The sequence below is a fragment of the Chenopodium quinoa genome, unplaced genomic scaffold (assembly GCF_001683475.1).
Source record: "Chenopodium quinoa cultivar QQ74 unplaced genomic scaffold, ASM168347v1, whole genome shotgun sequence".
Taxonomy (NCBI): Eukaryota; Viridiplantae; Streptophyta; class Magnoliopsida; order Caryophyllales; family Amaranthaceae; genus Chenopodium; species Chenopodium quinoa.
Window position 1 is genome coordinate 480,205 of NW_018743792.1, and position 27,491 is coordinate 507,695.

General features: G+C 41.4%; 1 protein-coding gene across 1 annotated transcript; it reads left to right on the forward strand.

The window, feature by feature from the left end:
• Positions 1-40: 40 nt before the first annotated feature.
• LOC110685253 (senescence-induced receptor-like serine/threonine-protein kinase) lies at positions 41-3,440 on the forward strand. Its single transcript, XM_021861750.1, has 4 exons — positions 41-188; positions 2,700-2,759; positions 2,858-2,952; positions 3,150-3,440. Exons 1-4 carry the CDS (start codon positions 41-43, stop codon positions 3,438-3,440), a joined length of 594 nt encoding a protein of 197 aa, XP_021717442.1.
• Positions 3,441-27,491: the final 24,051 nt, after the last annotated feature.

The following is a 27,491-nucleotide window of genomic DNA, read 5'->3' on the forward strand; positions in this document are numbered from 1 at the left end:
TTCCCCTCTCAACACAACCACATCCGCAACCACCTCAATCATGCATGACCTCAACAACCAGAACCACGCCTCATCTCAACAACCGCAACCACAACCTCAACAACAACCACACCCGCAACAACCACAAGAACCATCACGCGTCAAGCATCGTCAACCACCGTATTTGTGGAAATATGGGTTAAATATTGGTTAGTTTGTAGATGAAGGTTTATTTTTCACAAAATTTTTGATTATAATTATTTTTTTGATGAAATTGTAATGTAAGTTTAAAAATTTTGTAATTTAAGTTTGTAAATCTTGTTTTTCGGATTTTTAGACTATGTAATGTATAAATTATTTTCCCGATTTTTTGGTTTTTGTTTCTATTTTGGATTTTTGTTTTGGATGTTTATTTTTTTGGCGTTTATGAATTTTTTTTGTTTCGATTTGGTTTTTTTTTTTTCGTTTATCTGGGTGGGGTGGGGTGGGTGGGGGTCTGTGTGTGGGGTGGGTAGTATGGGTGTTTACGAATTTTGTTGTCATGGTTTGGTTTATTTTTTTTCGGTTTTCTAGGTGGTGTGGGTGGTGGTGTGGGGTGGGCGGTGGTCTGTGTGTGGGGTGGAGGGGTGGGTTGTGGTCTGGCCTGGGTGTGGGTGTGGGTGGTGTGGGGTGGGTGGGGGGGGTCTGTGTGGTGGTGGTTATGGTGTGTGGGGGGTCTGTATGTGGGGGGGGGGTGGGTGGTGGTCCGGTTCTTTGGAGTGGGTGTTGTGGGGTGGGTGTGGGTGGGGTGGGAAAATGGGTTGGACGTGGTGGTGGTGGGTGGTGTGGACTGGTGGCGGGGGTGGATCTGGGTGGGGTAAGGGTTAGGGGTGGGGCTGTTTTCTTTTTTTTTTTATTAACTTTTCCGACGGAAATTTCCGTCTGAATATACCTCTTTCGACGGAAATTTCCGTCGGAATATACCTCTTTCGACGGAAATATCTCCAATACCGACGGAAATTTCCGTCGAAAAACTGCGACGAAATTTCAATTAAAGTAAAAAAAAGCGCCAAGAGAAATAAATCCGTAGGAAATTCCGTCGGAATGGACCTTTCCGACGAAAATTCCCTCGGGATATAGCTAAATTCCTACAAAATATAATGCGACGGTGCCTTCCGTCGGAAACCGTCATTTTCGACGGAATTTCAGGATAATCTGAGGGATTATTTCCGTCGATGATTAGCTGTTTTCTAGTAGTGTTCTCGGATTCTGAAATCAGGTGTTTTCTCTGTTTTTCAGAATTGTTAATGATGTAATGATTGAACGTGTCCCCAAAATGGGGGGAATTTCCCTATTTATAAGGTCCTTAGGATTTGTGCCGCGGTCCTAGGTTACAAAAACCTAGGACTAATGGGCTGCGCCATTTAAGGCAGTCTAGGGAATTGGGCCTTGAAGGCCGCCAATACTATATGTATCTGCCTGCCACGTGTCTAGCCTTGGTAGGTCCACTTTGGGCTCTGCCTAGGGTGACACGTGTCACGCTCTGTTTGGTCCACGTGGCAGGGTAGAATTACCCAAATCATCACTACTACATTTTTTTTATCTATTGCAATCCCCAAATTTGTGGCATTAAGCGTCAAAATCCGTGGCATTAGGCCTAATGCAATGGCCATGTACCGTGGCATCTGTTGGCGTTGTAGTAGGTCTAATGCAACGGCATATGACCAATACCTGTTGCAACAGCATAAATTATCCGTGGCAATAGAGTACTGACTAATAACTATGATGAAATTGAACCTAATGCAACGGATGAAGCTAATTAATACAATGATAGGAGTACGTATCTACTGCAACGGATTGATCATTGGTTTTTTTTTGGGATGGAATAGTAATATAATATAAGTATAATTAGTCAGTACAAATCTAAATATTCTAATAGAAACAAAGTATCATTTATATATAATAATTATAATGCGAAATACGTACATTACAAAATATTACTTGCTTGTTTTTGGTATGACATACCCTACTAATAAAAACTAAAATTTATATAATCATCCAAAATACAAATTGTTAACATATATATAAGCCGGAATTCCAAATCTTCACAAAGCCGGAACTTGAATAAGAGTCGCCAACATATATGCACCATTTGTTAGATGACTAGTCACTATACTTCAGCTCCATTTAGCTCCCCATGCACCTACACATAAAATTGAAAAAATTAATAGAAATATAATTGAACTAAATTATAAATTATAATAGACCAAGGCCACAATCAACATGAGAAAAGTTCAAAACGCACAGATGATGGTTGTTTAATAGATGGCAGTAAAGAAGTTGCAATCAAGGTGTTCTAAAAGACCGAGGCCCCTAAGCAATTTAGCACTGAGGTTCGTAATTAGGCAACCAAATAGAGAATCATGATCTCTTGATATCATTTATGTTGTATGATATGAGAGCTAAAGCCTTAAGAAATGTTTTGGCACAAATTGAAGTGCTTGGTCGTATTTCTCACAAGAACTTGGTTTCTCTCGTTGGACACTGTAAACCAACTTGGCACTTATTTATGAGTTCATGGCCATGGGAGACTTGAAAGCTCTTCTCTGAGGTAAGACCTTGCATCCTAAAACTTCTACAGTCCTTTATTTTTTCCTAGCTGTTGCTCTTATTAATTGAACCAAATGTTTTTTTTTCCTTTCAACAACAATCAATTTGATTTTTGGGTGGTTTATGAACAGAATATTCTGACTCTATAAGCTGGAGAAAGAGAGTTGAGATAGCAATCGACACAGCTCAGGGTGAGAGATATAAGATAACATTCGTTTCTGCTTCTAAATCAGAATTTTTTATCAGATCACTCAGTATATTAAAATTTGTTGTGTAACTCTATATTTAGGATTGGATTACTTGCATCATGGTTGCAGCCCACCTAAAGTTCATAGAGATGTGAAACCCGCTAACATTCTTCTAAACAAAGAATTTCGAGCAAAGGTAGCTGATTTTGGGTTTTCCTAAATCTTCCCAGCTGAATATGTTTCAAATTTACAAACAAGGGTTGTTGAAACACTAGGCTATCTTGATCCTCAGTAAGTGAGCCATTTCATTCATTCATACATGACTATCTCACATATTCTAACACTCTTTTACCAAAGTAAAACTTTGATGCCACAATGATTTTAACAGGACAGGTGCATGAAAAAGGCGATGTTTACAGCTTTGGGGTTGTTCTGTTGGAGCTAATCACAGAGAAAACAGCAATAGTAAACAGAGTCATGAACTTGGGTAAATGGGTTAGGAGCGTGCTTGAAAGAGGGGATATAGCCAGCATACTAGAACAAAACCTGAAACAGAGTACGCGTATAAATGACAACTATCTCACTGTGTGGAAAGCAGTAGAACTAGCAGTGAGATGTATTCAGCTAGAAATTGCAGATAGGCCAACAATGACTCAAATAGTGACAGAACTCAAGGGTGTTTGAATATGATGAACACAAAAAGTTCTAGTTCAGCTAAAGACTCTCTAGAGATGATGAGCGCAGCTATTCCAAGTAGTACAATTTCAAGTAGTATGAAGAACACAGAAAGTACGAGTAGTAACTCAAGAATCTAACTCAATAATTATGTCCTTATTGATTGATAATTTAGAGATGTAGCAGGCTATAAAAAGCATGACCTCAGCAACAAAAACATACAACAATAAAAAGCAGCAGCGAACAACTAAAGCATCAACCATATAAAGAAAAAAAAAACAAAAGCAATAAAGCAATAGTGGGCATCAGAAAAAGACATCAATAGCAGCAACATTTCAACAGTAGGTTCAGATCACCAGCAAACAACAAATGCTAGAGAGAAGCAATATAAATATTTTATGTTACCTAATTAATTGTGGCACCATATTTAGAAGATTGCCCATTTTGGTCAACAAGAAGATGTGGCGCACTAGATGCATCCTTTGGAGGCAAGTGTAATTAGCAAGGAGAGTTAAAAAGCCTAAAACTAATAATATTAAGGGAGAACCCATATCAAAGTACAATCATTCTTCTAGTATTTTAAGAACCACCATCAAATAAACAATACAAATCAAGATAAACCATATTTGCAAATACGAGGGCACATTGGAGTAAAAATGCCTAACCCATCAAAGGAAATAACAAAGAAAATAACAAAAGACAGTTTCTTGAGATTGCTTAGTTGCTGGTACAAGGAATGGGTATTGTCCAGGATTCATAAATAAATATACACATGTGAAAAAAGCATAAACACAAAATACAACAATAAAAGGTAAATGACTAAATGTAGATGGACATAGATGTGTGTTCTGTATTTGATTGTATTAAAACAGCTCCAGTTTGATCAAGTCCAACGTATATGCAGTGCTAGTCATTCTATCCCATCAGGATTCAGAGCTACAAATTCTAAAAGCATTTAAACACAACGTATAGAGGAGATATATAGCAGATCCTCTAACTTTTACTTAACTCAACTGACTGTTACAAACTTACGGGATTCTTTTGCTGGGCTGCAAGTTGACACTCACTTAGTTTTGAAAGGAATGGTGTCCTTCCAACTAGTGTATTATTCGGATAGAGGGTTCAGAATTATTACAAAGCTAATTCTTCAGTAAGGTCAAGTGATCGGAATGCCTAGGTTGAGGCCGCTTCCGAGCAGTAATATTAAGGTATAATTAATATTACAACTTAATCTTAACTGAACCCTTCGGGTCGAACCCAATCGAACAACCAATCCGAGACGACGAATTAATTCGAAAGATTTAATGAGTTGTCGGAGTTTTACGAACACAAACGTCAGATATATCGAGCCTAGGGCGTCGAGACCGAGCGTCACAAAATCACAAGCAATAAGTACGAGCATAGCCGTAGCATCACATTGGCCTAGCCATGTGAAGTGCTAGGCTAGGCTAGCTCATCGCAAGCCTAGGCGCACCATGTGTGTGCTAGGCGCACAAGGCAGCCCATCGCAGCAGCATGCTTGCGTGTGTGCGTACCTTCGCATGGCACAGCAGCACCGCAACATGCGTGCTTGGGTGCCTAGATGCCATCGCAGCCTTCGCATGGCATGGCAGCACCTTCGCACAGCCCATCGCAAAAGCACAGCACCATCGCAGTGCTAGGCACTGGCGTGTGTGCGTGTGTGTGTGCCATCGCACAAGCACAACACCATCGCAGTGCTAGGCACTGGCGTGTGTGCGTGCGTGTGTGCCATCACACAAGCACAACACTATCGCAGTGCTAGGAACTTGCGTGTACGTGCGTGTGCATACCCAGGGCTATCGCACCATCGCAGCACACAACACAACACTAGGCAGCGTAGCCATGTGCGTGTGCATCGCACCACGCATGGCATTCTTGTGCGCGTGGCTGGCGAGGCATTGCCCAGCATGCGTGGCTCGCTAGCAGCACGCATGCTGGCTATGCGAGTGTGTGCGAGAAGGGGCTAGGCAGCAGCACTACGCAACAGCTAGTCTGGCTGTGCATGTGCGTGTGCGATGGCTGGGCAGCAGTGCCTAGCTAGCAGCACACAACGCCTACCAAGCAGCAGCAACGAAGGCATCACCCAGCACAACAGCATGCAGCGCGCATGTGCTGGCCTGGGCTGATACATATCTCCAAAGTTTATATTTTTTTTCCGGGTCCCGACTAACCTTCGGGGCTTAGGACGATCGGGTCGGGTTTGAGGGTATGAACCGTCGGAGGCCTTGCATTTGCGAGGTTGAAGTAAGAGCTCTATTAGTGAGCGAAGCACGCGTCTAGGGAATAATTCTTTATCCCTTATTCTTTTAATTATGTATTAATTATGTTTTGCATGCTTTAATTGCTTTAGTTATCGGGGCGGGTCTTGAGGGTTTCTTTACGCTCCTTTTAATTATTGCAATTATTTATTAATTAAGGTGTTTTAAAGTGGATTTAATTTCTGGTTTTGCTTTTCTAATTGGATAGGAAGCTCGTTTTAATTAATTTTAAAACTCGTATTTTTCTCGTTTTGGCTGTTGAACCTAGATTTTGGCTAAGAAATAGTTTTTTTTTGGGTGGAATCGACATTCTAAATCAGTTTTAACCCTCTATAAGAACTGTCCATAAGCCAAATTCGAACCAGAAACCTAGTTATTTGAGGTTTTTCTTTTCGTTTTCAACAAAAATTTTAAATCTCTTATGCCTTGATTTATGCAAGCATGTCAAGGGTAGATTGAATGCATTATTGCATCCCTATTCTACTGCAATTTAAATATCTTTTATGCCTGATTATGGAGTTATAATATGTGCTTAAGTAGATATGTTCTTTTTCACATAAACTTGTTTTTCACAATTATGCAAATAAATTGCATCAATGTGTGAATACTTGTTGTGAATGTGTAATTTTAAGTTCCTAGTATGTTAAAGATCTAATCTTTAAATGTTTAATTGATTGGAACTTTAACCCTAAATTCCATGTTGAACTAATTTTGGATTTTTTTATTTGGTTGATTAAAATCCTTGAAGTTCAAATGCTTGTGAGTAAATGTTGATTAATCTTCATGTTGGAAGATGTAATCTTGTTATTTTACACAAGTATAAAAGTTGGTAAATTTTATCATTGGATGATTAATTTATTTTTCCAACTCCCTATTTGTCAAATCCATTATTAATTTTCATATTGGTTAAATTAATTATGGACATAGCTCTTTCAATTTTTAAGCATCAAGAAAGACCTAAAAATGTTCCGAAGTAATTTTGAAAAATTAGGCTTGTGCACCGTTAAAATTGAATTTAATTAAGTTGAACTTGTTTTATTTTCATTTTTTCCCTAAATTAATTCTAAAATAAATTTGGAATTAATTTTGTGTCACAAACAAATCGAGATTAAAATCCCGAGAAAATGCACGTAAATCGAGGCAAAAACCCCAAGCGTCACCATGGCTAGCCAGGCTGCTTAGAAGCCCGCATGTAGGCTGCCTATGGTGCACACAGGTACCATGCAATGATGCAGTTGTGCGAGTGTGTGGCAAAAATTGTTGCCTGCTGTTGCGTGATGCCTGTGTTGGGTGCGTGGGCCTTAGGCTGCTCGCGTGCTTGTGCTGCTGCTGCGCCAGCAAGCAGCTAGCATGCGTAGCGTACTGCTGGTGCTAGCTAGCTGCCAACACCACACGCACAGGCCATGGGCTTCCTAGCAGCCATGGTGCGCAACCCACTAGGAATTGTGTGGGCTGTTTTTTTCTTAATTTCCAGCTATGTATTTTTTGCGAAAATTTTGCCGTTTTAAAATATTTATGTAATTATGTTAACGAGGTTAGACCTCGATTTTTCCGGCTTTTGCAAAATTTTTGATTTTTACAAATTTTGGGTTAACCGACTTAATTAATTGATTTAATTAAGGTGGATGCGGAATTTAGTGGGAGCTTGTCTAATTACGTGAACAAATTGCACCTTGGTAATACATAATGTATTAAACAACTTTGACTAGTTTTAATTAGGCGCGTTAATTGGATTAACCACCTAAGTTACTTACTAGTTTTGCGTGTTTACTTGTTTTATCTCGTAAAATGCATGGGTCATTCAGAAATAGTGAATGGGTGAATGAAAGATTGTTTCAAAACAGGTTTTGAGAAAAATGGCAACTAGTGGGACCCGACTAGGATAGAAAATACGAACTGCGTTCCGTTATGTATTTTTGTAAATCTAAATACGGTCTGCGTACCGTTAAGTATTTTGGTACTTTAGATTTATCTTAGTCGTAGTAGCTAGTAATTTTATTTTGGCCAAGATGTCTCAAGACGGCGTTTCGATGAAGACGAGCCAAGATGAAGGCCCTTGAAGATTTGAAGATTTCAAGGGGTCATGCTAGTTGCCAAATGCATCTATTTTATGCCTTATATATATTATTGTTATATATATTTTAATGTTAGATGCATGTATAGGATTTCAAATTGCGATGATTAGTTAAGTTCACTTAAATCAACCAACATAGAAACCCTAGGTCCCTTAAAATATTGAGCTAAAAATTTTGTCGTTCCAAGAACAACACTTACCGAACTAATGATGGGCTACGCCAAAGCGAGGCATCACTACTAGGTATACAATTTGTCTTGGTTAAGCTCACATATATTAGTAAGGAGTCCTTAGATGTCGTGGCAAAAAAGATAAAATGTCAAGAATGCATTAGATGCGACGTTTTATCAAATCGAGAGTATCTTAGTGCTATTAGCAATTGGATTGCTTACCCTAAAATATCTAGTGTTAAGACAAGCCAAAGCATGCTTAATCACTTTTTGATTTTTGGGATCTCGGAATCATTTTATTCTCGCCTAAAAGGGACAATTAATTAATGCGTGGATAAAATGCTCAATAAGATTGAAAATTTGCATGATCGCTTTTAAATTTCAAACTTATTGCTTTATGAATGGTTTTTCATTTAAAATTCTTTCAATTGTAGAACAATGTCTGCAAGTAACTCAAACAACAACCATGTGTGCCCGGAACTCCATGAAAAGTTGGCATTTTGTCTCAACTTGGTTAACTTTAAGGAGTGGGAGGAGGAACTCAAGAAAATTCTCCAGAATTGTTCCTTAGAGAATACTCTTGATACTCCCATTCCAAGCTTCTTCTCTAAGGGGATCATGACTGATGAGGCTCATGAAGAATGGTCTTCCAATTGCAAGAAAGTCTCACGACTCATGGCTAATTCCAATCTGGAAGATTGGAAGGAAAGCCTTTCCTCCTACCTTCCGAACATGTTCCTCAAAGCACTTGAGGATATTGTCAATGTAAGAGTCACCAAGAGTGACAATGGCAACTATGATAGACTCGTGTTTAATTTGACTAGGTCACTCTCAAACATGAAGATAAAGCCACCAAATGTGGGTTATCTTGCTAAGGAAAGGCGTAAGCTTTGGACAAAGGTCTACAATGCCAAATTGAGACCCGACATGCCCCTCCGACCTCATGTGCTTGGAATGACTAGGCTCTTCAAACACATGCAGCTTCTCGGAATCTCATTGGAGGATGAGATGGCGGGGCATATCTTGCTTGCTTCGCTTCACTTGGGCTATGATGCACTTAGAGTGCATATAGCTGCGGGAAAGGAGACACGCTCCTTAATGGAGATGGTGCAACTACTCAGCCGAGCCACCGCCTATGGAGTGACCGAGAGGCCCTTGAGAGCAAGGAGAAGGGAGTTCAAGAAGGTCAAGGCAAAGATGTGTTGCTTCTACTATGGTGGGCAAGACCACTACAAGAGAGAATGCAAGCTCTTTCGGGAAGAGGAGGAGAGGAATGGAGCATCTGCCTCAGGTATCTTCCTTAAACACTTGTGAATTATGCTTATCATAGGTATTAGATACCAAGTATGACTCAATTTATGTTGCCTTTTCAAGGACCAAGTGAGAAGCTTATCAAGTGTTAGTGCAAGGACAAGTAGATGACGAAGATGGTTTTTCGGTCGTGCTTGCATGCACTATTTTTTCTATGACATGTAATTAAACTAATCCTAGTTTTTATCATGCTTTTGAACATACTATGATCTATGGTGTTGGACACCTAGTTAATTTTGAATGTAAGACTTTGACAATAGTTGTTTCAAAATTGTCTTGCAAATATATGTTCAATGGAAACTGCATGTTATTACATATGATTAGACAAGAGTTGGTACCGCTAACTAAGACATCTAAGAGTTCAACTTCGTTAACAAACATTAGTAGATATGGCTATGTCTACCTAATAAATCTGAATCTTTTGAGAAATTCAAAGAATTTCATAAAGAAGTTGAGAATCAACTTGGCAAGAAAATTAAAGCACTTCGATCGGATCAAGGTGGTGAATATTTAAGCCATGAATTCGATGATCACTTGAAAGAAAATGGTATTCTTTCAGAGCTGACACCTCTCGGAACTCCTCAATGGAACGGAGTGTCCGAACGGAGGATCGAACCTTGTTAGACATGGTTCGATCTATGATGGGTCTTAGTGAACTTCCTATCTCTTTCTGGGGACGTGCGCTACAAACCGCGACACTAACACTGAACTGAGCTCCGTCAAAAGCTGTTGAAAAGACTCCATATAAATTATGGACTAAGAAACCTCCTAGGTTGTCTTTTCTCAAAATTTGGGGATGCGAAGCATATGTCAAACGATTAATTTCGGACATACTTCACCCCAAATCAGACAAGTGTTTCTTTGTGGGATACCCAAAAGAAACCAAAGGATATTGCTACTACAATAAATCCGAGAACAAAGTGTTTGTTGCTCGTGATGGTGTCTTTTTGGAGAAGGAACACCTTTCCAAAATGACAAGTGGGAGGAAAATCAAACTCGACAAAGTTCGAGAGGACGAGCAACAATGTCAACCTGTTAAAACTGACAATCTAAGTGCTTTGGAAGCAGCTGAGAAGATTGGTCAGAATCAAACAGACAATGTAAATGCTCAACCTATTATCCTTCGTAGGTCGCAACGGCAAAGATCTCGACCAGACACATACCTTGGTATTGTCTTAACCGATGATCAAGACATCTTAGTTATGGATGGTGATGAGCCAGCGACGTACAAACAAGCTATGACGAGCCCCGACTCTACTAAATGGTAAGAGGCCATGAAATCCGAGATGGACTCTATGTCTGAAAATCAAGTCTGGGACTTGGTGAATTTGCCCGAGGGTTACACACCCATTGGTTGCAAATGGATCTTCAAACTGAAGACAGACAAAGATGGAAATGTATCAATATACAAAGCTAGACTGGTGGCAAAAGGTTATAGACAAATCCACGGGATTGACTATGATGAAACTTTTTCACCAGTTGCAATGCTAAAGTCTGTCCGGATTATCTTAGCGATTGCTGCATATTACGATTATGAAATATGGCAGATGGATGTCAAAACCGACTTCCTAAATGGGATTTTGGAAGAAACTGTGTATATGACACATCCAGAAGGTTTTGTTGATCCAAGCAAAGCTGGAAAGGTATGCAAGCTTAAGAGGTCCATTTATGGACTGAAGCAGGCAAGCAGAAATTGGAATCTGCGATTTGATGAAGCCATTAGCAAGTTTGGTTTTATCAAGAATCCAGATAAGTCTTGTGTCTACAAGAAGGTCAGTGGGAGTGACATCGCATTCCTAGTCCTATATGTCGATGACATACTGCTCATTGGAAATAGCACAAAATTATTGGAGTCCGTAAAGGGCTGGTTGGGAAAGTGCTTTTCAATGAAGGACTTAGGAGAGGTACAGTACATATTGGGCATCAAGATCTACAGGGATAGATCTAAGAGGATGATTGGATTGAGTCAGAGTACTTACATTGATAAAGTACTGGCACGATTCAACATGGAGAATGCCAAAAGAGGGCATTTACCCATGTCCCATGGCGTAACTCTCAACAAGAAACAGTGTCCACAGACACCTGCTGAGCGAGATAGAATGGATCAGATTCCATATGCTTCGCTAATTTGTTCAATTTTTTATGCCATGATATGTACCAGGCCAGATGTATCGTATGCTTTAAGTGCTACGAGCCGATACCAATAAAACCCCGAAGAGGTGCATTGGACAGCGGCGAAGAATATCCTGAAGTACCTGAAAAGGAACAAGGATAAATTCCTGGTTTATGGTGGCCACAAATACCTGGTTGTTAAAGGTTACACCGACGCTAGCTTCCAGACTGATAGAGACGACTTCAAGTCACAGTCAGGCTACATATTTTGCCTAAATGGAGGAACGTTTAGTTGGAAGAGTGCCAAGTAGAGCACCACTGCAGACTCTTCAACTGAAGCCGAATACTTGGCTTCTTCAGAAGTCGCTAAGGAGGCTGTTCGGATTCGCAAGTTCATTAGTTAACTTGGTGATGTACCCTCCATCAAGGGTCCGATAGATCTCTATTGTGACAACAATGGAGCTATCGCTCAGGCTTGAGAGCCAAGAGAGCACCAGAAGGTCAAACATGTCCAAAGGCAATATCACATGATAAGGGAATGGAAATTCGAAGGTGAAATCAGAATTTGTAAGATCGGAACGGATGATAATGTGGCCGATCCTTTGACTAAACCTCTGCCTCAAGTGAAACACAACAAGCACATTGAGGCAATGGGAATCAAGCACATTGGAGACTGGCTTTGAAATTCTTTGTACATGTGTTTTAATTAAACTGGTCGTTTTATTGTAAGACACTGTATTGAAACCATTCATTTATGGAGTAATTAATTTTTCATGCAAATTCACTCCATTGCTATTTAATTGTGGTTTAGAAATAAATAATGAGTCCATTCGATTTATTGAAATATTCAAAACATGGTATCAAGACCATGTCTTGGATAAAGAAACACCTGTTAAGTGAACATTGAATATTTAAATCAAAAATTATCCCTAATCAAGGTCATTTAACTGATGGACGATTAATGACCACTGGAGATTAGTGTGTAGTATGATTTATAGGACCGTTTCTTGTGCTGCAAGGACATAGTAGTCATAAATCATTTCCACAGGTGCTAGTTTGGAACTGCACCGGATCGACCTATGAGAGTACTTTAAGAGATTCAAAATTGTCATAAGTACATTTCTCATTATAGCTATCGGAACTTATTTCCTCGACCATGAGTATTGTGAAGTTTTCTTGTTTGAGTACTAGTCTCTTTGATGTTGTGTAACATCTGCCGTAACTGGGGATCATAACGGGAACACTCAAGATATAAGATCCTCTTAGTAAGAGAAAGTTACAGTACAAGACTGGGAATGTCCCCCTATTAACAATAGGGAACATGTCTTTGTTGTTTATAAGGCCGCTCGAAGAGCGAGACTGTGAAAATGCATAACCGTGCTCAGATGGATTTTAGAAATCATCTGCTTATTGCCAGTTGAACTCGGAGATCGAGAAACACTTCTGAACGTAATAAGGATGACGATGAATCTTACCTTATAGTTCACGGAGAGACATTAAGCGACATATGAAGCGGGCTATACACTGTATGCACACTTGTCCGGAAGGACAAGTGGGAGATTGAAAGGAATGGTGTCCTTCCAACAAGTGTATTATTCTGATAGAGGGTTTAGAATTATTACAGAGCTAATTCTTCATTAAGGTCAAGTGATCGGATTGCATAGGTGGAGGCAGCTTCCGATCAGTAATATTAAGGTATAATTAATATTACAGCTTAATCTTAACTGAACCCTTTGGGTCGAACCAAATCGAACAACCGATCCGAGATGACGAATTAATCCGAAGGATTTAATGAGTCGTCGGAGTTTTACGAACACAGACGTCGGATATCGAGCCTAGGGCGTCGAGACCATGCGTCGCAAAATCACAAGCAACAAGTACGAGCATATCCGTAGCATCACATTGGCCTAGCCATGCCCAGCATGCGTGGCTCGCTAGCAGCACGCATGCTAGCTTTGCGAGTGTGTGCGAGGAGGGGCTAGGCAGCAGCACTACGCAACAGCTAGCCTGGCTGTGCGTGTGCGTGTGCGATGGCTGGGCAGCAGCACCTAGCTAGCAGCACAAAGCGCCTAGCAAGCAGCAGCAACAAAGGGATCGCCCAGCACAGCAGCATGCACACTTGAGTGGTACTATATAGGCATCTCCATTGTTGAGAATACCTTAAGTTCATAATACTCCAAAGTTTATATTTTGTCCGGGTCCCGACTAACCTTCGGGGCTTAGGACGACCGGGTCGGGTTCGAGGGTACGAATCGTCGGAGGCCTTGCATTTGCGAGGTTAAAGTAAGAGCTCTATTAGTGAGCGAAGCACGCGTCTAGGGTATAATTCTTTATCCCTTATTCTTTTAATAATGTATTAATTATGTTTTGCATGCTTTAATTGCTTTAGTTATCGGGGCGGGTGTTGGGGGTTTCTTTCCGCGTAGTCAATTACCTAATTACCTAGTATGTTTCATGTCTTTTCAACTCTAAAGGAAAGAGATCTGAAATTTCCTGATGTTTTTTTTTCGAAACCAAACCACCAAGTGCGAACTTTTACTCAGTAATTACCTAGTATGTTTTATGTCTTTTCTTAAACTGCGAAACTACCAGAGCATTAAAAAAAGAATTACAATTGATCTGAATCTTGATCATTAACTTTAATCAAGCGCAATTAGCCCCACACGAAAGCAACAAAGAAAATTCAGATATAATACTAATGTAGTTTAACCACATATAGTTACATGATTCACATGAAAACATCATTCCTGTAATATTTTTTAGACATCATTTGCATATATTGGTTTGATCTTCACTAAAGATTGAAAAGCAACAACCACTAGAAAAATGAATTCTCAAGAAAAACTAGTGTGGGTTATATCCATACAGGAAAAACTCAATGAGGCCCGGCAATTTATTACAAGAAAATCATGAGAGAAGTGTTGCATATATCGAATGCCTCGTCGCATAAGAGACGCCCAAGAGGGAAAAAAAATCTATGAGCCCCAGACCATATCCATAGGGTCGTACCATATTGGTGGTGAACTAGTTCAAGATAAGGATCTTTAAAAGTGGGTTGCTCTGTACCAAATCTTAAGACGTACAGGTCAAAACCTAAGCCTTTTCTTTGATACTGTCAGTCAAGTTGAAGATCAAGCAGCTAATGAGCCATATACAACAACGCACATATACACATGCAATAATGAAAAAAACAAAATCGACCTCCAATTATCAAATACAGTAAATTACAAGTGACAATAAATTTGATTGAATGGAATGTGAAAATAATTACAATGCAACAATAACTTGCAAGCTAAATTAGATTTTTATGACTTGTCACTAAAAAACACGCCTACATGCCAAATGTCATACAGCAGTTAAAATATATTACAACAATTTAAAAAAAGATAAATAAATAAACTTACATATATATTCAAGGCTATATACAAAAAAGCATTTGTAAGAGCCATACCATTAGCATATAAAAGATTATTTATATCGTCAAATAAATATTAAAGGTCCTGCTCGTGGTTTAATTAATACTTTAGAAATGGAAACACCCTAATTTCTTACTAGTGCATTTTATCTTCTTATAAACTATGCATCATTAAGAAAGATTCAAGGTTCTTAGTTTACAATATCATCAGCAACTGTATTCTCAGAGCAACAGACATAAGATATTGCTATTAGATCCATCAGCTAAGCAAATTAATGAGAAGTTTCCTGCCAGCATATAAAAGATTATTTATATAGTCAAATAAATATTAGAGGTCCTGCTCGTGGTTTAATTAATACTTTAGAAATGGAAACACCCTAATTTCTTACTAGTGCATTTTATCTTCTTATGAACTATGCAACATTAAGAAAGCCTCAAGGTTCTTAGTTTCCAATAACATCAGCAATTGTATTCTCAGAGCAACAGACATAAGATATTGCTATTAGATCCATCAACTAAGCAAGTTAATGAGAAGTTTACTACCAAGACAACCAAAATTTACATACATAAGAGAGAAACAGGGAAAAAAACTTCACACAAATTATTCACAGCTCACAAAAATGGATATAGCAATTAGAAAAAAGTAATAAACTTGGATCTCTAAAGTCTTACCCCATGAATGAACCAAATCAGCCACCCTAAATCAATATTCAACTTCATCCCAAATACATAAGAAAAAACTTCACATTTAATTCTCAAAAACGAAAATTCGTTGTTTACCTTGAACAGAATTTCGAGCAATTAGCTCAAGGAAGGGACATGCAAGAATGAAATTTAGACCGTCTGTGCCGCTATCAGCCACCACCGCCTGACTGCTGCTATAAGCCACCACCTCCAATCCTGACTGCCGCCTTCGTCTACTTCCTTATAATTATTTGCTTATTTTCCTCTTCGAATTTTTGAATGATTTTTTTTCGTGATTTTCACCTCAGATTTTTGAAGTGATTCTGGAGTTGAAGCAAATGTGAATGTGAGAAGCAAATGTACTGTGAATGTGAGATGATGGGGAAAATGGAGAATTGGGGGAAATTAAGAAAATGGAGAAAATGGGTGAGAATGGGTACTGTGAGAATGTGTGGAGAAAATAGGTGAGAATGGGTACTGTGAAAAGTAAAACACATGTTCAAAATTTTTGATGAAAAAATTAGAGGGAAGAATGCGCGCTTCTAGCTAAAATTTTTATGATACAACACTACCGTTGCATTAGCTGTAATTGCCGTTGCAATAGAGTAGGCTATTGCAACGGTTCTTTAGAGCTGTGGTAATAGCTCTACCTCTAAGAGCATTAGTTTAAAATTCGTGCCAATAGCCTACTCTATTGCAACGGTAATTAGAATACCGTTGTATTAGCCTTTATTATGTCGTTGCGTTTGGTCAAAAATGTAGTAGTGCATTTGCCCCTCACATGGGTGACGTGATGTGCCACGTGGCGTCTGTGACAGGCATCACTTGAACATTGGTGAATTGTTTGTTTACTGTTAACCTTCTTGGGTAAAATTAGGGTTGACTCCCAAATTTTAACCCCTCTATACATAGTTTTCACCCACCTCTCACTTTCGCACGTTTACGAGAAAGTCTTCGAGAGTGAGTCTTTGACTTTAAGATAATTAGTCTTTTTCTGAGAAAAGAACCTGCCGCCTACAACTTGTCTGTCTGTTCCTATAGCTGACTAAGACCTTTTAAACGTCCTCAGTACCTTCAAATCTAAGGTAACATCCTTCTCTTCTCTCTTTATTTTGATTTTACGTCTTTTCTTTTGAAAATGGTTTTCCAAACGCACACGGCACGACCTAGGTTAATGATCAGCCAGTCACCGAGACGAATGAATCTAGAACTATGAGTGCCAACTGCCCCTTCTTGGACTCCCCTATTACCACCACGTTCCCGCAGACAGGCGGAAGGGTATGGTTGACAAAGTAAGGAAATTCAGAGCTGACTATGTCATGGGACATGGCTTCATTATAAGCGTCCCGGATGCTGAGGACACTCTAGTCTGGCTAGAAGAGTCAAGCTACAGGGACGAATTTTTCAGCTGCTATGAGGCAACCATTCAAGTTGGTCTTAGATTCCTTCTCCATCCGGCTGTGGAGCGAATTTAAGATGGATACTAGCTGGGTATTTGGCAAGCTGCCCCCAACTCTTGGGTGAATATTCTAGGGTATGTTGCTGCTTGCGAGATGCTAGAGGTTGAGCCGTTCTTTGAGGCCTTCGCTCAAATGCACTATCTCAGTCGGACCCCGAAGGCAAGCGGGTCCGGTTGGTACACCCTTTTCAGCCATAAGGGTTACATGATGGTTGTCGGGAAGGAGTCCAAGTGGAAGGACTTGAGGAGCAAGTTTTACATTATCACCTCCCTTGACCGGATGAAAAACAAAAAATATAACCGGTGGAACCGGAATCCCCCTTTGCTCTCAAGCGGGGCTGAATTGCCGCCTGTCCCAAGAAGGGTCAGGGAGCAGATCTTGGGCAAGGGTCTCTTCAAAGTGACCGTTGGGTCTAATGAGGAGACTGGGGAGAAAGAAGTCAATCCTTACAGCTACATTCCCCACCATGATTAGCTAGCTGATGGGAATTACTTGGCCGCCTGCGGCTTGAGTGTTGAGAGGCCGAGAGGTAGACAATGTGTTTTTATTTTTTCAGTAAGACTTGATTGTTTTGTTCATCTTACTAACCACTTCCAACTTTTTTTGCAGACAGAGTAATGGAAAAGCTTTCGGCCTCCAAGAAGCCGGTTGCCCACTCTGCCGCCTACTACCGCTACATTTTGGGCAAGCGGAAAAACGAGGATCCGCCCAAGGTGAGCCATATTCTTAATTTAGTTGGATAGGTTGGAATTATTTTCACCACCTCCTATTTACTCTTTGGTCTATGTGCAAGGCGATTCAACCAAACCTACTCCCTCTTCTCAGCCGGACCCGAAGCTTCCAAAGCAGTTGTGCGGTGATGTGAAGACTCCTGGCAAGCCCAGAAAGCATGTGGCCCACAAGCTTGGCAAGACCAAGGCAGGAGACGGCTCCTACCCCCCGACTGGGGGAAAATCTCCAGCAGAGGCCTTAAAGAAGCAAGACGCCCATAAAGCGTCAAAGAGTGCTAGGGGTCCACTCGAAGCTGCTATCGGCTCAGCAGCGAGGGGAAGAAAACCCCCAAAAGACCAGGAGGCGGCCGGTAGGAACAACGCTCCAAGGATAGGGTGGGTGCTGGTGGAAGCAAGCTCCCTAGAAAGAGATGAGGCGGACGTAGGAGGTATTACAAGTTTTAACCCCTTGCCTTACCCATGTTTTAGGGTTTCCTAGTGACCCACACTACGCGGAAAGAAACCCGCCAAGACCCGCCCCCATATTAAATGGAATTTACAAGCAAAACATAATTAAAACATAATTAAGGATAAAAGATTATACCTTTGACGCGTGCTTCGCTCGACTATGAGCTCTTACTTGAACCTCGAAAACACGAGGCCTCCGACGGGATCGTACCCTCGAACCCGACCCGAGGGTCCTAAGTCTCAAAGGTTAGTCGAGACCCGGACAAATAAAATTATGAGTTTTACGAATCAAGGTTTACTCAAATCAAGAGTTGCCTTTTAATTCCAATCAAGGTTGTTCTTTCCCAAATACCCAAATTTTGGTATTTATAGGGAAATGAAACCTTAATCTTCATTTTTCAACCAATGTGGGAGAATGAATAATTTGGATAATTAATTTAATTCCAAAATAAATTAATAATCAAATCAATCACAATGCAACAAGTGTCAAGGGTAAAGAGAGAGTTAAGTGAGGACCAAGAGAAGTAGGGGGGACCATTGCCTTGCCCCCTAAGGCTTTTCCCAAGCCTTGGTCCCCACCCTCACAAAACCGGCATAGGGGCTGCTGGGCTGGCAGCCAGCTAGCATGCCAGCTAGCACTGCCAGCTAACCCAGCCAGCCAGCACAAGGCAGCAAGCATCAGCCCAGCCAGCCCCCATGCGCGTTGCGTGCTGCTGCTGGGTGATGCCTACGCTGCTGCTTGCTAGGCGCAGGGCGCTGCTAGCAAGCGTTGCTGGTTGCCTGACTCTTGCACGCACACGCACACCCAGGCCCTCGCACTCCCAGCATGCGTGCTGCTAGCGAGCCACACATGCTGAACATCGCCTCGCCATCAACACACACAAGCAAGCGAAGCTTGGTGCTGTGATGCTGCGATGGCTTGTATGCACACGCACTGAGCGAGGCTCGTGCTGCTGTTGCGATGCCTTCCACGCACACGCACACACGCACTGGCCTAGCCATGCGATAGTGTTGTGCTTGTGCGAGGGGTCTGCGATAGTACCTAGCACCCAGGCACGCATGCTGCGGTGCAGTGCCATGCGAAGGCACACATATGCGCAGCCATGGTACTACGATGGTGCAATAGGCTAAGGCACAAGTATACGCACACACGCACAGGCCTAGCCATGTGATGGTGCGATGGGTTGCGATAGTGCCTAGGCTTGCGCCTAGCCTTGCTAGGTGCATGTTAGCTCGAGTTAGCCTAGCGTTCACATGGCTAGGCAACTGTGATACTACTGCTACGCTCGAACTTGTTGCTTGTGATTTTGCGACGCTCGGTCTCGACGCCCTAGGCTCGATATCTGATGTCTTTGTTCATAAAACTCCGACGACTCATTAAATCCTTCGGATTAATTTGTCGTCTCGGATCGGTTGTTCGATTGGGTTCGACCCGAAGGGTTCAGTTATGATTAAGCTGTAATATGAATTGTACCTTGATATTACTGATCGGAAGCGGCCTCTACCTAGGCATTCCGATCACTTGACCTTACTGAAGAATTAGCTCTGTAATAATTCTGAACCCTCTAACAGAATAATACACTTGTTGGAAGGACACCATTATTTTTAATCTCCCACTTGTCCTTCCGGACAAGTGTGCATATAGTGTATAGCCCATTTCCTATCGCTTAATGTCTCTTCGTGAAATATAAGGTAAGATTCATCGTCATCCTTATTACGTTCAGAAGTGTTTCTCGATCTCCGAGTTCAACTGGCAATAAGCAGATGATTTCTAAAATCCATCTGAGCACGGCTATGAATTTTCATAGTCTCGCTCATCGAGCGGCCTTGTAAACAACAAAGACATATTCCCTATTTTTGATAGGGGGACATTCCCAGTCTTGTACTGTAAGTTTCTCTTACTAAGAGGACATAATCTCCCGAGTGTTCCCGTTGTGATCCTCAGTTAGGGCAGACGTTAGGCAACACCAAAGAGACTAGTTCTCAGAAAAGAAAACTTCACAATACTCATGGTCGAGGAAACGAGTTCGAATAGCTATAATGAGAAATGTACTTATGACAATTTTGAATCTCTTAAAGTACTCTCATAGGTCGATCCAGTGCAGTTCCAAACTGACACCTGTGCAAATGATTTATGACCATCATGTCCTTGCAGCACAAGAAACGGTGCTATAAATCATACTACACACTAATCTTTGGTAGTCATTAATTAGATGACCTCGATTAGGGATAATTTTCGATTTAAATATTCAATGTTCACTTAACAGGTGTTACTTATCTAAGATATGGTCTTGATACCCTGTTTTGAATATTTCCATAAATCGAATGGACTCATTATTTAATTCTAAACCACAATTAAATAGCAATGGAGTGAATGATAATTTTGCACAAAAATTAATTACTCCATTAATGAATGGTTTCAATATAGTGTCTTACATTTAAACAACCAGTTTAATTAAAACACTTTTACAGGGAATTTCAAAGACAGTCTCCGATGTGCTTGATTCCCATTGCCTCAATGTGCTTGTTGTGTTTCACTTGAGGCAAAGGTTTAGTCAAAGGATCGGCCACATTATCATCTAAGCCGATCTTGCAAATTCTGATTTCACCTTCGGATTTCCATTCCCTTATCATGTTAAATCGCCTTTGGACATGTTTGACCTTCTCGTGCTCTCTTGGCTCTCTGGCCTGAGTGATAGCTCCATTGTTGTCACAATAGAGATCTATCGGACCCTTGATGGAGGGTACATCACCAAGTTAACTAATGAACTTGCGAATCCGAACAGCCTCCTTAGCGACTTCTGAAGAAGCCAAGTATTTGGCTTCAGTTGAAGAGTTTGCGGTTGTGCTCTGCTTGGCACTCTTCCAGCTAAATGCTCCTCCATTTAGGTAAAATATGTACCCTGACTTTGACTTGAAGTCGTCTCTGTCGGTCTGGAAGCTAGCGTCGGTGTAACCTTCAACAACCAGGTCTTTATGGCCACCATAAACCAGGAATTTATCCTTGTTCCTTTTCAGGTACTTCAGGATATTCTTGGCCGCAGTCCAATGCGCCTCTCCAGGGTTTGATTTGTATCGGCTCGTAGCACTCAAGGCATACGAGACATCTGGCCTAGTACATATCATGGCATACATGATTGACCCAATTAGCGAAGCATATGGAATCTGATTTATTCTCTCTCACTCAATAGGTGTCTGTGGACACTATTTCTTGCTAAGAGTTACGCCATGGAACATGGGTAGATTCCCTCTCTTGGCATTCTCCATGTTGAATCGTGCGAGTACTTTATCAATGTAAGTGCTCTGGCTCAATCCAATCACCCTCTTAGATCTATCCCTGTAGATCTTGATGCCTAATATGTACTATGCCTCTCCTAAGTCCTTCATTGAAAAGCACTTTCCCAACCAGCCCTTTACGGACTCTAGTAATTTTGTGTTGTTTCCAATGAGCAGTATGTCATCGACATATAGGACTAGGAATGCGATGTCACTCCCACTGACCTTCTTGTATACACAAGATTCATCTGGATTCTTGATAAAACCAAACTTGCTGATGGCTTCATCAAATCGCAGATTCCAACTCCTGCTGGCTTGCTTTAGTCCATAAATGGATTTTTTAACTTGCAAACCTTTCCAGCGTTGCTCGGATCGAAAAAACCTTCTGGCTGTGTCATGTACACAGTTTCTTCCAAAATCCCATTTAGGAAGGCGGTTTTGACATCCATCTGCCATATTTCATGCAGCAATTGCTAGAATAATCCGGACAGACTTTAGCATTGCAACTGGTGAAAAGGTTTCACACTAGTAGAAAATTTGAAAAAGGCACCCCCCCTTTTCCCACCGGTTCTTAAAAACCGGTGTGAAAAGTGTTAAAAAAAAAGAGGGTAAAGGGATATGCCACCGGTTCAACCCAAACCGGTGGGAAAAGTATTTTCACAAACAGTTCGAACCGATGCGCAAATAAAAAAAAAACCACCTTAATTATAATCGTGAAATACTCTTTTTCTTCCTTCAGTACGTTTATTTCATTCCCTGCTTCCCCTTCAATTAATCTTCCTTCTCTCGTTCTCGCCTGCCCTCACCATGTCTCTCCTTCACGCATAGGTTGTCCTCCATTGAAGCGCATTCTGGGCTTTCTCACCTCCATTGCCGCGCAACTCCTCTCTTTCTCTCCATATATAGCTATCTCCTCCATTGAAGCGCATACTGTCGAGCTTTCTGACCTCCATTGAAGCGCATTTCGAGCTTTCCAACTCCATTTTAGCAGCTTCTAGGTAAGAAATATTTCTTGGTCTTCATAGTCTATTGAATAGCTTCGCAATCTAGGGTTAGTTGTTGATTTAGGATTTTTTGTTTATTGTGGTTTGCTTTGAAATTTTGGGTGGATTATGCAAACAAGCTCATAAATTACAAACATTAACTTCCTCAACTTGTTAGCTAGGGTTTGTCATTGAAGCGCGCACGACTCTACCTCCACCACAACGACCTCCTTATCACGGCGGCAGGGCCTTCTTTTTCTAGGGTTTATCGTCAATTCCCCCCTTTTTCTTCGATCTTTTTTGTTTGATATTTTTTTTTATTATTCAAGATTTCTTGTGTACTATGTGTGTTAGTGTGTGATTGCTGTTTGTTTTTGTTTCTTTGAGATGTACTAGTACAACTGTTAGTGTGTGATGAAACATAATTGATTGAAATTATGTTGTTCAAGCTTGATGGTATGTCTCTTTTCTCAACATTTATTGAATTTATATGATGAATCAAGTGTTGTGTTTGGTATCTGAATCGTATTTGTTCTTCATGGTTTTCAGTGAAGAGCTGAGTTGAAGGGGAGGGTTAGATGAGCTTTGAAGCACTCGTAGTCAATTGAATTGCGCACTAAGGATGTAAGTGTGATATTGCACATTATTGGTGAGCTAAAGATGTTTTGGATCCTTTTCAATTCTTTTCCCTACATTGGTTGATATGATATTTGCCTTAATTAGTGATAATCAGTTGTCACTTTTAATGTCATTGTCCTCATTAATATCGTTAGCAAGAGCCATTAAAACCACATGTTATCAGGCCATCAAATTAAGGGCTTAGCTTTCTTCCTTACTCATTCTCCTGTAGCTTAGTGACTGTTTGCGGCTTATGTTTGCTTATTTCATGGCTCTAATGATCAACTATAGCTTGTGAACTTTACGTAATGAGTATTGAATGAAATTAAGATCAATTTCTCGACAACGTATCACTGTTTAGAATTGGGATTTGAGTGCCCTTTCTGTGGGCTAATCTTATCTTTGATATTGCTCCAATAGCAAGAATTCAGCGTACCTTACATAGTAAATATCAAATTAGGGTTAAAACTTAAAAGTATGTTGTGTGGTTAATTAACACACCCTATATAATTTGGACATACGTCGGGATTTCCCTAATAATCTTTCATTGTATTGTCGGTAGATCATAATTTTGCCTTTTATATAGCTCATAATCGGCTCAACAGCGGGGGGAAGCAAACCCCCAAAAGACCAGGAGGCGGCCGGTAGGAACAACGCTCCAAGGATAGGGTGGGTGCTTGTGGAAGCAAGCTCCCTAGAAAGAGATGAGGAGGACGTAGGAGGTATTACAAGTTTTAACCCCTTGTCTTACCCATGTTGTAGGGTTTCGTAGTGAACCACACTACGCGGAAAGAAACCCACCAAGACCCGCCCCCATAATAAATGCAATTAACAAGCAAAACATAATTAAAACATAATTAAGGATAAAAGATTATACCTTTGACGTGTGCTTCGCTCGACTATGAGCTCTTACTTGAACCTCGAAAACACGAGGCCTCTGACGGGATCGTACACTCGAACCCGTCCCGAGGGTCCTAAGTCTCGAAGGTAAGTCGAGACCCGGACAAATAAAACTATGAGTTTTACGAATCAAGGTTTACTCAAATCAAGAGTTGCCTTTTAATTCCACTCAAGGTTATTCTTTCCCAAATACCCAAATTTTGGTATTTATAGGGAAATGAACCCTTGATCTTCATTTTTCAACAAATATGGGAGAATGAATAATTTTGATAATTAATTTAATTCCAAAATAAAATACTAATCAAATCAATCACAATGCAACAAGTGTCAAGGGTAGAGAGAGAGTTAAGTGAGGACCAAGAGAGGTGGGGGCACCATTGCCTTGCTCCCTAAGGCTTTGCCCAAGCCTTGGTCCCCACCCTCACAAAACCGGCATAGGGGCAACTGGGCTGGCAGCCAGCCAGCCAGCACAAGGCAGCAAGCATCAGCCCAGCCAGCCCCCATGCGCGCTGCGTGCTACGTCTGCTGCTTGCTAGGCGTTTGGCGGTACTAGCAAGCGTTGCTGGCTGCCTGGCTCTTGCACGCACACGCACACCCAGGCCCTCGCACTCCCAGCATGCGTGCTGCTAGCGAGCCACGTATGCTGGGCATCGCCTCGCCAGCAACACACACAAGTAAGCGCAGCTTGGTACTCTGATGCTGCGATGGCTTGTATGCACACGCAATGAGCGAGCCTCGTGCTGCTGCTGCGATGCCCTCCACGCACACGCACACACGCACTAGCCTAGCCATGCGATAGTGTTGTGCTTGTGCGAGGGGTCTGCGATGGTGCGTAGCACCCAAGCATGCATGCTGCGGTGCAGTGACATGCGAAGGCACGCATATGCGCAGCCATGCTGTTGCGATGGTGGAATAGGCTAAGGCACAAGTACACGCACACACGCACAGGCCTAGCCATGCGATGGTGCTGTGCTGGTGGTGCGATGGTTCGATGGGCTGCGATAATGCCTAGGCTTGCGCCTAGCCATGCTAGGTGCATGTTAGCTCGAGTTAGCCTAACGTTCACATGGCTAGGCCACTCTGATAATACGGCTACGCTCGAACTTGTTGCTTATGATTTTGCGGCGCTCGGTCTCGACGCCCTAGGCTCGATATCCGACGTCTTTGTTCGTAAAACTCCGACAACTCATTAAAACCTTCGGATTAATTCGTCGTCTCGGATCGGTTGTTCGATTGGGTCCGATCCAAAGGGTTCAGTTAAGATTAAGCTGTATTATGAATTGTACCTTGATATTACTGATCGGAAGCGGCCTCTACCTAAGCATTCCGATCACTTGACCTTACTGAAGAATTAGCTCTGTAATAATTCAGAACCCTCTATCAGAATAATACACTTGTTGGAAGGACACCATTCCTTTCACATGTTGGGTCAAGTTCAATCAACAGTCGACCAGCACTTTTGAAGACATCCGGTGTTATGACCGGATTTACGTTAGCTACTTACAAAGTATTGAATATGCAGATGTCCCCCAAAGGCCGGATATTCAGCATCTGGCGAAGACCATGCTAAGGGCCATTTCCCCCGAGGACAGGGAGTCTATCAGAGGAGTCGGCTCCCTCAACTTTGATGCCATCCTTGCTCTCCTTACTAAGGTGCAATAACTTGTAATTTTTATTTATTAATTTTTTTTTTGTGCAACTCTTCGAGCCGCTTGATGTTAATGTTTTGCCCCTTTTGCTGGATGCAGGCTATGCTGCGGGTGAACGGCCTTAAGAAGCCGTTCAACGAGAAGACCAAAGAGGTAAAACCGTGAACACTCGAGCCGCCTCTTCTCTAGATATATACGGCCGCGTTTGAGATTTCTCAAAATGAACTATTGACCACTGATATACTGAATTCTCAGCCGATGGCCAATCTGCAAGTCAAGGCCGATCTGGATGCAGCGAAGAGGCGGATATCCGAGCTGGAGAAGGAGGTTAAAGACCTCAAGGCCAAGCTCGAGCCCCTCTAGGAGGCAGATAATGAGGCAGACGAACTCCGCACCTAGGTGGAGAACCTCAAGAAGAGGCTCCAACACCAAGAGGTTCAAATCGGAAAGAAGTATACTTTAACAGCTGAGGAGGAGAAGGAGGCCCTGGTGAAGCAGATGATGGAGGACTGGGAGGCCATCATGCAGATGACTTGGCAGTTCTTCTTCCCTAGTACTGACTATGACGAGTGGAAGCATCATTTTGACGCAGCCGCCCTTGAGTTCAATGATAGGCTTTTGAGAAAATCCCAAGAGGAGGAGGAGGAGGAGTCCGATTATACTGGGGGGTCATCCAGGGGTCTGATTAGGAGGAGGAGCAGGAGATAAAAATGACCGGGGGCAGCTGACTGGGGAGAAAGAGGATGCGGCTATCGATACTGAGGAGCTCCCTCCTCATAATTAAGCTTGCTGTTTTTTTCTGCGGCCAGATAGCCATTTTATTATCTTTTCCGGCCTGTGTGCCGTGTATCTCTGTATCTTTTACCGACCAAGGGGTCGGGTAACTTGACAATTTCTGCCGGTTGTATCAGTTAACTCTTTTTTCGGTAGACCATGGTTGAATCATTCTTCCATAAGGCTGGTTTTGCCATATTACACTTGCTTTAAAAATTTTACGTCTTTGAATTTTTTATATGCATAGATTTTATCTAAGTATTTAACTAGCTCTTTTCTATGCAATTTTTCGCTATACTGGCACCGACTGTTTTTGCTCCTGGATGGCTGTGCGCTTGGTTCCAAAGGTGAATTAATTAACCTAGAAATTTTTTATACTTTATAGATAATGATTGGTTTCCAAGTCAATCAATCACTATGGTGATTGCCCCAAACCAAACGAACTGTCGGCCATCGAGTAGGCGGGTAAGCATTTAATATTATCCGGTCATTGACCTCATCAGATTATTTTAAAACGAACAATGCTTAGCTGCTAAGTTTTTGGACCTAGATTATACTTATTATTTGAAATTTTTCCACCTGTATTGCCCTTGTGCAATAGCTGGCATTTAACGGTGTACGTATCGAAAAAAGGTTGTATCCAACTGAGATAGTAACCAATTACCGTTTGTTATAACACAGGCAGTAATTTTTAGCTTTTTAGGTCTCTTGTTATATAGTTCGATTTAAACAGCTGCGAGCTTATCTTAATCCAGACAGTCGGTAGGGCCGTTTGTTTTTATGTTTATAGAGCAATGTACCACCCAAATGGGAGATGCTCTCTGCGACGAAGTCACCCAAATGGATGTCGCCGGATGTTTTGCTCATGTTGGAGCAGATGGTTGGAATATATTTATCCGCCTGCACATTGCGTAAGCGGTGTTCCCATTAGGAGACATATCTAGTATAGCAACAATAAGAAAAATGGAAAAAAAAGCCACTTTTCATTGATAAGCTTTTTATTTACAAAAAATTTACATGTCTCAGAAGTAGTACTTTTTAAAGTTATCTACATTCTAATTTTTAGCTAGCTTCCTGCCGTCTGGAGTTTTCAACCAGTAGGTGCCGCCTGTTACTTCTTCATAGATCCGGTAGGGACCTTCCCAATTGGGCGTCAGCTTGCCTTGCTCATTGGCTT